Source organism: Perca flavescens, chromosome 8 (assembly GCF_004354835.1).
Source record: "Perca flavescens isolate YP-PL-M2 chromosome 8, PFLA_1.0, whole genome shotgun sequence".
In the NCBI taxonomy this organism is placed as follows: Eukaryota; Metazoa; Chordata; class Actinopteri; order Perciformes; family Percidae; genus Perca; species Perca flavescens.
Genome location: NC_041338.1, coordinates 38,796,786 through 38,809,312, shown reverse-complemented (window position 1 = coordinate 38,809,312; position 12,527 = coordinate 38,796,786). Strand labels below are relative to the sequence as shown.

The 12,527-nt window shown below is 41.2% G+C and overlaps 1 protein-coding gene across 1 annotated transcript in view; it reads right to left on the bottom strand.

The window, feature by feature from the left end:
* The window catches only part of lamb4 (laminin, beta 4), a 48,387-nt gene that overhangs the window by 16,549 nt on the left and 19,311 nt on the right, over positions 1–12,527 (bottom strand). Inside the window, 5 exon segments of the mRNA XM_028586085.1 lie at positions 5,865–5,977; positions 10,521–10,709; positions 10,807–11,266; positions 11,493–11,572; positions 11,964–12,067. Of these exon segments, the coding sequence (XP_028441886.1) occupies positions 5,865–5,977; positions 10,521–10,709; positions 10,807–11,266; positions 11,493–11,572; positions 11,964–12,067 (946 nt within the window).

Here is a 12,527-nt window from a genome sequence, read left to right as displayed (position 1 = left end):
ACAAACAAGTAAACAAACAGTTAACAGAATATGTCCTCTGGGGCCTGTTTCACAAAACCAAGATAAGGGATTTCCCAGTTATCCTGGATGAATTTAGCCTTGACTCGGTTTCACGAAAGCGGATGCACATAAATCACCATGGAGATTTATTATGTGCAGCTAGCCTGCTCCTGACCAGGCTAACAGCCAGGATTTATTTAATCCTGGAGCCTTTTCTGATCACCCAGCAGTGGTTTTACCCTGTTGTTATCAGCCTGGATTAAAATACAACAGGTGCGTATTGCTGTTCATTTAATTATTTAAAGTTGTGACCATTATTTTTTCATTGCTACTGTTATATTGCTGTATGAAATAAAAAAAAATTAAAATATGTTTCAAATTAAGTATTTCTAAGGGCAATACATACAATGCTGTACATGTGTGTTTCTATAGTTGAAGAATGCACCATGCAATTGTTTTAGTTGATTCATTTTTTTTTCATTCTTTGACAGTAAGGATCATGTTTGTTCTGCATCCATGTGCATTGTATTTGGCATTCTTAGCACACAATTTGTGTTGTCCAGTAAACTGGGACTATAATTTGGGAGGATTGTACAATTTTAAGAACATATACTAACTGTACAATCCTCCCAAATGATAGTCTTAGTTCACTGGACCAGTAACTATATAGTGATGTATGCTACTGTACATTCATGTAACAACAGGGATAGGACACCCCAATGGTTTTTGACCATATAATTGGGGGGATATAACTGATGAATATACTCTGTTCCATTCATGTTTATAGTGTGCATGGAATCATCACTTTATTATCTTTATAGTTTCTAGATTTTAGAGTCCAATTTCTTCAGTGTCTTTATTTTCTATGTCCATATATACCAGGGAGCAAGGCATATAATATGTAGAGAAGGAAACTCGTCCTCTATGAAAAAAACAAAAAACAAAAACGCCCTCTAAAAATATACATTTAAGAACTACTGCTCTTAACTGAAACCATTCAATGAGTCACTGTCATTTGCAAAAACGAACAGTTGTGCACTTTTCATTAAAAGCGAGAAGTGGAAGTTAATATGACTTAGGACATTTATATTTTAGCCAATGAGAGAGAGGGAGAGGAATGAGTGAAAGACATATTTACGCATCATATTCTAGCGTTGTAGAAAATTGATCTTCATGGTAAATTTCCTGAGTAATCTTATCTTTTGCTTACTTTTAAGGCAAAGAGTACAACTGTTAATTTGTGCAAATGATTAGTAGCCTAATCCTTGAATGGTCTGATTATGACGGCTTCAATTCAGAGCAGTGGTCAGTTAATGTTTATATTTAGGGTACAATTACACATTCAGTCGGTCCGTGATCGTCTGCTACGCTTTCTCTCACTGTTTCGTTACAGCGGCCGTGTTTCTTTTCTTTTTATACAAATAATGTGTTTCACGTCATCATACTTCCACAAGAAGCTGCTGCTCTCTCTGTATAAAGTATGTACGATGCGTATTCTCCATTTTGGCATCAGTAAATCTGTGATCGGCCTTGCGGTCTTTTGAGGAAAGCCATGGACGCACATCTATCTGAATTACTTCAGCCTGGCTCGACCTAGTCGCTCCTCCTCAGCCTGACCTAGTCTCTCCTCCTCAGCCTGACCTAGTCTCTCCTCCTCAGCCTGGCTGGACCTAGTCGCTCCTCCTCAGCCTGACCTAGTCTCTCCTCCTCAGCCTGGCTGGACCTAGTCGCTCCTCCTCAGCCTGACCTAGTCTCTCCTCCTCAGCCTGGCTGGACCTAGTCTCTCCTCCTCAGCCTGACCTAGTCTCTCCTCCTCAGCCTGGCTGGACCTAGTCGCTCCTCCTCAGCCTGACTCGACCTAGTCTCTCCTCCTCAGCCTGACTCGACCTAGTCTCTCCTCCTCAGCCTGACCTAGTCTCTCCTCCTCAGCCTGGCTGGACCTAGTCTCTCCTCCTCAGCCTGACCTAGTCTCTCCTCCTCAGCCTGGCTCGACCTAGTCTCTCCTCCTCAGCCTGACCTAGTCTCTCCTCCTCAGCCTGGCTGGACCTAGTCTCTCCTCCTCAGCCTGACCTAGTCTCTCCTCCTCAGCCTGGCTGGACCTAGTCTCTCCTCCTCAGCCTGACCTAGTCTCTCCTCCTCAGCCTGGCTGGACCTAGTCGCTCCTCCTCAGCCTGACTCGACCCTAGTCTCTCCTCCTCAGCCTGACTCGACCTAGTCTCTCCTCCTCAGCCTGACCTAGTCTCTCCTCCTCAGCCTGGCTGGACCTAGTCTCTCCTCCTCAGCCTGACCTAGTCTCTCCTCCTCAGCCTGGCTCGACCTAGTCTCTCCTCCTCAGCCTGACCTAGTCTCTCCTCCTCAGCCTGACTCGACCTAGTCTCTCCTCCTCAGCCTGGCTCGACCTAGTCTCTCCTCCTCAGCCTGACCTAGTCTCTCCTCCTCAGCCTGGCTCGACCTAGTCTCTCCTCCTCAGCCTGACTCGACCTAGTCTCTCCTCCTCAGCCTGGATCGACCTAGTCTATCCTCCTCAGCCTGACCTAGTCTCTCCTCCTCAGCCTGGCTCGACCTAGTCTCTCCTCCTCAGCCTGGCTCGACCTAGTCTCTCCTCCTCAGCCTGGCTCAACCTAGTCTCTCCTCCTCAGCCTGACTCGACCTAGTCTCTCCTCCTCAGCCTGACCTAGTCTCTCCTCCTCAGCCTGGCTCGACCTAGTCTCTCCTCCTCAGCCTGGCTCTACCTAGTCTCTCCTCCTCAGCCTGGCTCAACCTAGTCTCTCCTCCTCAGCCTGACTCGACCTAGTCTCTCCTCCTCAGCCTGGCTCAACCTAGTCTCTCCTCCTCAGCCTGACTCGACCTAGTCGCTCCTCCTCAGCCTGGCTTGGCCTTCGTGAAACGCACCAAGCCAGAATGCACAGATTAGACTAGGTCAAGCCTCGCTTTATCAGTTATCCTGGATTTATATATTCTGCTTTTGTGAAACAGGCCCCTGGAGACAAACAAGTAAACAAACAGTTAACAGAATACATCCTCTGGAGACAAAAAGGAAACAGTCAACAGAATACTTCCTCTGGAGACAAACAAGTAAACAGTCAACAGAATAAGTCCTGTGGGGTCCGTTCCAGGTAGGAGGTTTAACAAACTCTGAGTCTAACCCTGATGTCTGAGTTGATTTCCCCTGAGATGGAAAAATCAGAGTTTTCGGTTTCAGAACAGCTGATTTGAGTTGGTTCAATCAACTCGGAGTAGGTTCACTTAGGGTTACGCGCGTGCACAACCACTATAAAAAGGCAGCATGAATGGAGCCATGATTCTACGATTCACCATGGCAACAACCACAAACAAACGGGTCGGGGGAAATACTCATACGCACAAACAGCGAGTTTGAACATGCTGTCTATGGTTTGGACCTACTGTCTATGGTTTGGACCTACTGTCTATGGTTTGGACCTACTGTCTATGGTTTGAAACTACTGTCTATGGTTTGAAACTACTGTCTATGGTTTGAAACTACTGTCTATGGTATGAACCTACTGACTATGGTTTGAACCTACTGTCTATGGTATGAACCTACTGTCTATGGTTTGAACCTACTGTCTATGGTTTGGACCTACTGTCTATGGTTTGAAACTACTGTCTATGGTATGAACCTACTGTCTATGGTATGAACCTACTGTCTATGGTATGAACCTACTGTCTATGGTTTGGACCTGATGTCTGAGTTGATTTACCCTGAGATGGAAACTCAGAGTTTTCGGTTCCAGAACAGCTGATTTGAGTTGGTTCAATCAACTTGGAGTATGTTCACTCAGGGTTACGCGCGTGCACAAAAGGCAGTATGAATGGAGCCATGATACTACGATTCACCATGGTAACAACCACAAACAAATGGGTCAGCGGAAATACTCATGCGCACAAACAGCGAGTTTGAACCTTGACAGCAGCTGCTGATGCAAAAGAGAGAATTGGTGTGGGAGAAAATTGCTACTCCAGTCAATGCGTACACAATCACAGTGTATTAATTTCATATTTAATCACAGTTAACTTATAATATTACTGGTGAAAACTGGAATTGTATTACACCTATAATTTCATTTAGGTGCAATCCTGCGGGCGAAGAAGTAAACTATAGGCCTACTAATCCCATTCTGAGGCTGCAGCACCATATCATTAACAGAACTATAATGTATAATCATTAATTTCTTTTTAATGGCTCTACTGTCCAGGGAACACTACAAAAATGTTTAAAAAACGTTTCAGAGCGAGTCTCACTTTTCTGATTGCTCTGCATACAGTGGCTTTACTATTACAGTATGATCCGCTACACTGTTGTAAAGAAAACTGCCGTTTGCAAAAAACGTAATGCGATACAAAGAACCTGCTGGGATGTTAAAGCCTGTCCACGATGGCTGATGTTAGTGATATGAGGACGGATAAGGTATCTACATATCTAATGGAATGTGATAAAAAAAATACCTCTCAAATCGGTTATGTGGAAATGAAAATACATCTATAGTAGGGACTCAATACCGTCGTAAACTCTCTGTGAATTAATACAGCTTTTTTATCAATGGGATCGTCGACAAAAGGACATGACATGTTTGAGAAAAAAACTTGTATAATCTGCCTAATATAAACCAATGCGTTTTTTATTCATGCAGATAAAACTGCATTAAAATGCGCCTGATACAGACTGAATGAATGAAATGAACCTGCTTTCTGGAACGGGCCTCTGGAGACAAACAAGTAAACAAACAGTTAAGGGGAGACAGCCCAGTTGAACAGGAAAATAATTAACTAATAAATATCACCATGAAACTTTCCCAGTTGATTACTGATATTAAGACAAATATTTTTTTTTTTCATTACAAGTTTTTCAAATTATGTTAAAAATTATGCATTATTTTGTTAAAAATGTGTTTATTTGCATACATTTCCAGAACAGAAATCTGAACATTTTGTTGACATATCAGAGTGAAAGTTTTTTACATAGGGGGATTTCAGATATCTCTTTTTATGTCTCCATAAATCAAAATATTTTGTCAACAGCAATGAAAAAATTTTAGCTATGTTTTTAGGTATAAAATGTTAGATACATCAGGCTATGAAGGATATCTGAACACATCCCTCGGTAAAAACTTTCAGAATATGAGATAGGAATGAAAGTGGAAAGTTTGGTGTATGTAAGTGCTGCTGAAATGGAGATTTCTGACTGAAAAACTCATTTTGAGAAAATGGCCTTTATATAAAGATATGGATTATAAACATTTTTGTAAGACATTACAGGTGAATAGGGTAAAACATTTGAACTAACAGATCTCAACATGAAACTGATTACTGTCATCATGATATATATTTTGGTATTACAAATTTTCTGAAATTTAAATATGTAAAAATGCATTGTCTAATGCTATCTTTTTGGCAGAAAACACAGGCGCAAATAGACAAAGTGGGACAAAATAAACACCTAAATGTGTATTTTGGATGTTTTTTTCCCAATAGTGTGAAAAAAGACATGCTACGGAAGCAAAATAGCCCAAAATGACATGTCTTTCATTAAAAACAAGCTTTACTGTCACATGTCTTCACATGATTAGTTGTGTCATTGTAATCTGATCACAGATATAACATATAATCAATAACTAATAGTGAAAGGTGACCTGACAGCGACCTCTAGTGGTCACCATGTGAATAATAACTGTTGTCTCTCAGGAACAAAGGGGGGAGCAGTATCCCTATATATAACTAAATTCATCTTACTGAGGATTGACTGTTTGCGTCTTTAAGAGTATTTATTTCACACATGAAGTGTCATATGCCCTTCCTTCTGGTCAAAACACTCTCAAAAACATACTTTTCTGATAGATTCTCACCTGGAGTTTCCAGGAAGAATCAGTGTTTTACTTCCTGTCGGGTCGCTGCTGCATCTGCCGTCACCCAGCGACACCGCAATGATGCTGACTGAAGCCAGCCAATCAGACGGAGACTGCAAAGAAAGATCAGCTGATGTTTTAATACAGGAAGAGCAATTTCTAATTAAAGCAGCCAGGAAATAAAAGTCACCATGAAGGTTGGAGGCTCATGGCGTTTACTGTTAATTATTTCTGTGTGAAGTGATTCAATTTAATGTCTTTTTACAATTAATGTCATTGCTGTTGTCTATTTTTTTTATAAAACAGTTCATAGTAAAAAGATACAAAACCATTACCAGAGCTTCATCATTTAATATCTGAAGATTAAAGTTTGTAAAAACGTAGATAAAAACCAGATAAAAGCATCATGGATGGAGCATGGATTGTGCTTACAAGTCCACCTCACAAGATGGCTGCAGGTGGGAGAGGGGCTGTCACAGTGCTCCTAGTCTATTGTTTGCTCACAACGATTTCGGAGCCTATTCATGTTGACCCAGCTCGAATGGTTTGTAACATCTTTCCACTGCTTCATTTAAACGACAACCCGTCTAAATATGAAAACTTGGGATTCAAACAAACAAACAATGATTTGGCAAAGACAAGCACCGGCTATGGAACCTACACACTGGCTGTGACTCTGGTCTATCCAACACTTTACAATAAGTTTACCAAGAAAACTAAATCAACTACTCCGACACAAACTTCTCTGACGACTGGACTTATTATCGTCATATGTTTGATGTTATCTGGAGACATCCACCCGTGCCAAGGCCCGCACCACTTCGAGACGCCAGGAGAGGTTAACATTAACCCGCACACAGAGGACAAACGCGTCACTCCTACCTTACAGGTATGTTCAGGTAGGCCTACGTTTCTGTTTTCCTCTGTACAACGTGCTGATTCTCTCCTTCCTCTGTACCCGTCGTCAACTGTGGCCGAGCTGTCTGTACGGGGAGGCGAGGGCGATGGTGTGGATGGCGCGGTACCAGGGCTGTCTGTCGCGGTTCTGCACGGGGAAACTCCGGGTCCGAGGATGTGTGCCGTTGTGTCGGAGAGAAGCTTCAGTCGCGAGTCCGTGGGTCAACAGCGCGTTACAGCCTTGGCCTCGCATGGAAGCGGGAGGCATGATCCAGACAAACAACAACAACAAACTTTCCTGAATGGCCGCTCCGTCACCATGGTAACATCCGTAAACAGGAAGAGGCTCAATCCAGGGGTAGCCAATCACCGGAAATGGGCGTTCTTTCAAACTGTCAATCACTCGAAAATAATTTGGGACCCTAAAGCAAAGCCCAAAGGTCTGCTGGGTGGGCATTTAAACATAAGAAGCATCATGTCAACAGATCAGGTTAATCACCTGTTACTCAACTCAAATCTGGATTATCTCTGTCTATCTGAGACCTGGCTCTACAACAATGCCCCCTCTGCAGCACTTAACATCCCTGGCTATAATATGTTCAGGAGAGACAGAGAAGGTGCAAAGGGTGGTGGTGTCATGATATACATAAAAAACAACATTCAGTGTCAGGAAATTCAATGGCTGAATGATCATGAACTGGAATGCTTGGGCTTAAATATCACGCTATCACCACAAATGTCTTTCACAATCATTGTGATCTATCGCCCCCCCCTCAGATGCCACCTTTTATGAAAAGTTTGACAACTTACTGAAAGAATGTAACTTAAACAAAGAGACCATTATTTTGGGGATATCAACATAAACTGGGAGGACACATCATGTAGAAAAAAACTTAAACAAATAACTGACAAATTTGATCTAGTCCAAATGATCAAAGGGCCCACAAGAATCACCACATCAAGCAGCACCCAGATTGATTTAGCATTTACCAACCGACCTGAGAGAATAATTAAATCATACAATATGTTAGCTGGTCTTTCTGATCACAATTTGATCCTTGTGGCCAGAAAGCTCTCAAAAAAGAGATTTGATTGTTCTGTCAGAGGGCGTGAGTTTGTTGGAATCCCCCAAAAACACCAGGAAGGATTTAAAAGTGCTGTCCAGCGGATTGACTGGGATCACATATTGTTGGGAACAAATTGTGAAATGGACTGTGAAACTTTTTTAGCGACAATTGAGAGAACAATTAAAGATTTCAGCTGTAAAGTTAAACAAAAACACAATAAAAACATACTACCCTGGATGAACTCTGACATACTCAAACTAATGAAAGAGAGGGATCTTGCGTTAAAAAATGCAATTAAAACTAAGTCAGCTATTGCTAAAAATATGTTTACAACATTGAGGAATAAAACTGTTAAAGCTATACGCAAGGCCAAAGCAGATTTTTTCTTGACTATAATAGAAAATGCAAAAGGGGATTCTAAAACAATCTGGAACCAACTAAAAAAACTTGTAGGACAGGACACAAAAATGAAACAACTTCTAGAAATTAAGATAAATGGGCAGATTACAAACAACACCAAAGAAGTTGCAGATGCCTTCAATACTTTCTTTATTGAATCTGTATCCACTATTGCCCAAAGCTTCCCATCAAACAATCTAGTTGTTTGTCCGATAAATAATTCGGAGCCAATATTCAGCCTAGGCACAGTCACAGAATATGAAGTCTTACAGACAATAAGAGCACTAAAACCTTCCAGAACTAGAGACATATTTGGCATAGATATGTGCATGCTAAAAGAACTCAGTTCCACGTTATTATCACCAATAACCAAAATTGTTAATCTCTCCATTATTGAGGCAGTATTTCCAAGTGTGTGGAAGTCTGCTGCTGTTGTTCCAATTTTCAAAAATGGAGATCCATTGTCAGTGGACAATTACAGACCAATCAGCATTACACCTACAGTGTCAAAAGTTGCAGAGAAACTAATTTCCCAACAAATAATCACACTTGAATATCACTACATTTTCCCTTCATTCAATGCAATTTGGTTTCAGAACTCAACACTCCACGGAAACTGCTAATTGTTTTTTCATAGAAAATATCAAACATTTATTGGATAAAGGTGGCGTGGTTGGAGCTGTGTTTCTTGATCTAAAAAAAGCCTTTGACACTGTAAATCATCAAATATTATTAACCAAACTAAGCAAATTTAACTTCTCCTCAGATGCAATAAAATGGATAGAATCATATCTATCGAATCGCTCACAGTCAGTCAGGGTCAGTGATTACCACTCACCGCCCCTCGCCATGTCCACAGGGGTACCTCAAGGTTCTATTTTGGGGCCTCTTCTATTTTCACTGTATATAAATGACCTTCCTTCAGTTTGTTCAGACGCCTATATTCAGATGTATGCAGACGATACAGTCATCTATACCCATGGTAAAAACTCAAAACAAGTTGCTGAAAAACTTACACAGACTATGGTACATGTCTCTGAATGGCTAACTCAATCCTGCTTAAAACTTAATGTAAATAAAACAGTTTCAATGTACTTTTCTAAATCAAACATTGCAAATAATCAGGCAGATATTTATGTGACAGGGGAAAAAATCCAAGTTGTGTCAGAATTCAAATACCTAGGCATCTTAATAGACTCAAAACTAACTTTTAAATCACAGATAAAAAAGGTCTGCAATCGAGTCAAATTTAATATCACAAATTTCCGGTTCATAAGATCACACTTGTCACTTCCGGCAGCTAAAATGTTCATGCACAGTATGGTTCTGTCTCACATTACTAACTGTCTTACAACCTGGTCACAGGCAAATAAAACAACACTAAAACCTTTAGAGTCACTTTACAAACAGACAATCAAAATTCTGGTTAAAAAACTTCAAGATATCACCATTGTGCTATTTTACAAAAGCATAAGCTTTTAAGTTGGGAAAAATGTCATCAAGTATTCAAACCTCTGTCTGTTATACAAAATCATCCATGGCCTGTCATCTCCTCCACTCAGTCAGTTTGTAAATATCAGGAACACCACACAGAGAGTAACACGAGGGTCGGCCCGAGGAGACTGTGTTGTTCCTCTGCGGAAAAGTGCATTTAGTCAGAGTGCCTTTTCAGTCACAGCAGCACAGGAGTGGAACTCTGTCCCTCAGAACATCAGAGAACTCACCACTTACACTCTCTTCAAAAAACAGCTAAAAAACTGGTTCATAACACATCAGACATGTCAGCATTAATAAGAATATGTATTATCTTCCCTCAATCCAACCGTGCTGCCACTTGTGTCTCACTTGTGTCAATGTGTAGTTTAATATGTTTTTATATACTGTATGTATGAGTATGGGTATGTGTGTATGTGTGTGTATGTATGTATATGTATATATATATATATATGTACGGATGTGTGTATGTATGTGTGTATATATATTTTTTTCTTTTTTAACCTAATGTCTGTCTTACAGCAAACTTATTCTGTACACTGTATTCATCAACAGGATTTGAATATTTAAATCTGTTTTACTGCTCTTTTATATTTGTATTGTTCACTGTAATCTTCTTCTTATTGTTTTTTTTTTAGGTAGACAATTTTAAGATCTGTCCAGGGACAACGGATGAAAAATAGCCTTTTGGCTAATTCTGGTGCATTTGCAGCAATGTTAATTAATGTACACTGTCCCTGTCAAATAAACTAATAAATAAATAAATAAATAAAAACCAGAACCCTGACCATTCGTTTACCTCTGGCTCATAACGAATCACGAGCTGGTAATCCATAGACGATGGGAGGTTGTCTACAGTGAACCTAAGCCCCGCCCCCTCCAACACTCTGACAAATCCCAGGCCGGTCCACGTGACGGGGCGATCAGCTGTCCTCTGACGGGGAACGATCTGCAGGGCGTGACCAGGTTCCAGAGGGAGGCCTCTCTGCTGCAGGATGTAAACAATCATTAGCTAATACTCAGGGCTCAGGATGACCATCTGATTGGCTGAAAGCTCAAACCGGGAAATAAATAAAACATCCCACCTGTCTCCTCCGGCGGGTGAGTCTTGGAGTCTTTCGAACCAGAATGACTCGTCCGTTAGTGAACTTAAAGTCATAACCCTGCTCTCTGAAATACTTCTCACACCGCGGCAAAACACCAGGGTTGACCTGGAGACAGACTCACACACACACAGCCACACAGACACACACAGACACACACACACAGATGTTACTAAGAGGTGAACACACAGAAACATGGAGGCACACTGCTGTCTCTGATCTCTCTGATCATCACATTGACTCTTCAGTTCTCACCAGAGGAGAAGAAGAAGATGATGGAGGAGTAGACGGAGGAGAGCTTCCTCCGTGCAGCGGAGCAGCGAGCTCCGCCTCATACAGGAAGTAGTCCAACAGAGGCAGGAAGTAGGCGGGGGCAGGGTCGGAGCAGCGCCGACCCACCATGTTGGGTAAACACTGACACTGTCCATCCTCCGGAGAACACCTGGGACAGGAAGTGACGAAGGAGACAGAAAGTAAAGAATGAGATTAGGATTTGAGTTAGGATTTATTTATCTGGTATTAATAGCTGAGACTAATATGGGATTCTAGGCTGTGGAAATCAAATTGACCTGATCTTTAGTTCCTTTTCAGCCATTCATTCATTAAATTAATGAAATTTTCAATTGAAATTAAATTTCAAAAGCTGAATAAAATCTGAGGAAACATACATGGTGCTGTAAGCTCCTCCAACATCGCAGTCGCAGGGCGAACATCTGAACACAGAGTTTCCCAAACCCCAGAAACCTTCCTGAATACGAAAACAAATTAGTCATTAGTCAACAGAGTCATAACCGAGTCAGGATCATACCAGAGTCATAACGGAGTCAGGATCATACCAGAGTCATAACGGAGTCATAACAGAGTCAGGATCATACCAGAGTCAGGATCATAACAGAATCATAACGTAGTCAGGATCATAACAGAATCATAACGGAGTCAGGATCATACCAGAGTCATAACGGAGTCAGGATCATACTAGAGTCATAACGGAGTCTGGATCTTAACAGAATCATAACGGAGTCTGGATCATACCGTGTAAAGCTCTTTGGGATAAAGTGTGGTGTCTAAAGTGTTATATAAACTGTTTTATCAGATGTTTGTAGATTTCTGCTCCCATGATTTATTAAAATGAAACCTACCAGACATCGATCACACAGCGGTCCGATTGCCAAATGGTCACATTCACAACTTCCTGTCAGCTGATCACAAGACCCGACACTTCCTAAAACATGACACCTGCACACTGAAACACATGCACAACATCAGACAGACATGATATGCAGCAATGTTTCAGGATCATTTTTATGGCCGGTGTCCACACAAAAAAATTATGTTATATAGTTGAACTATACTGTATACTAGTATTTTTCAAACATATAACTAGTGTGAACTTACACAGAATGGATGTATGGCTAAAGACAAGAACAGAAGGCTGAACAAAGGTAAAAAAATTAAACTACTTTGTACACATAAAAGGATTAAAAAGTGTATACTAAGACATAGACATGCATATACGAGACTGTCCTCCCCCGAAAAAATGCCCACATAAGTTGTTTCTACAAGCAGCAATTAAGATGTAGACAGCTGAGGACGTGTGAGAGGAAACATGGCACAGCAGCCGTAGTTAAGCATTCTGCTAACTGTAGCTCACGCCTAATTCAAGTTCATGTTTCTGTTGAACAACTGGAGCCTCGAATCACAGC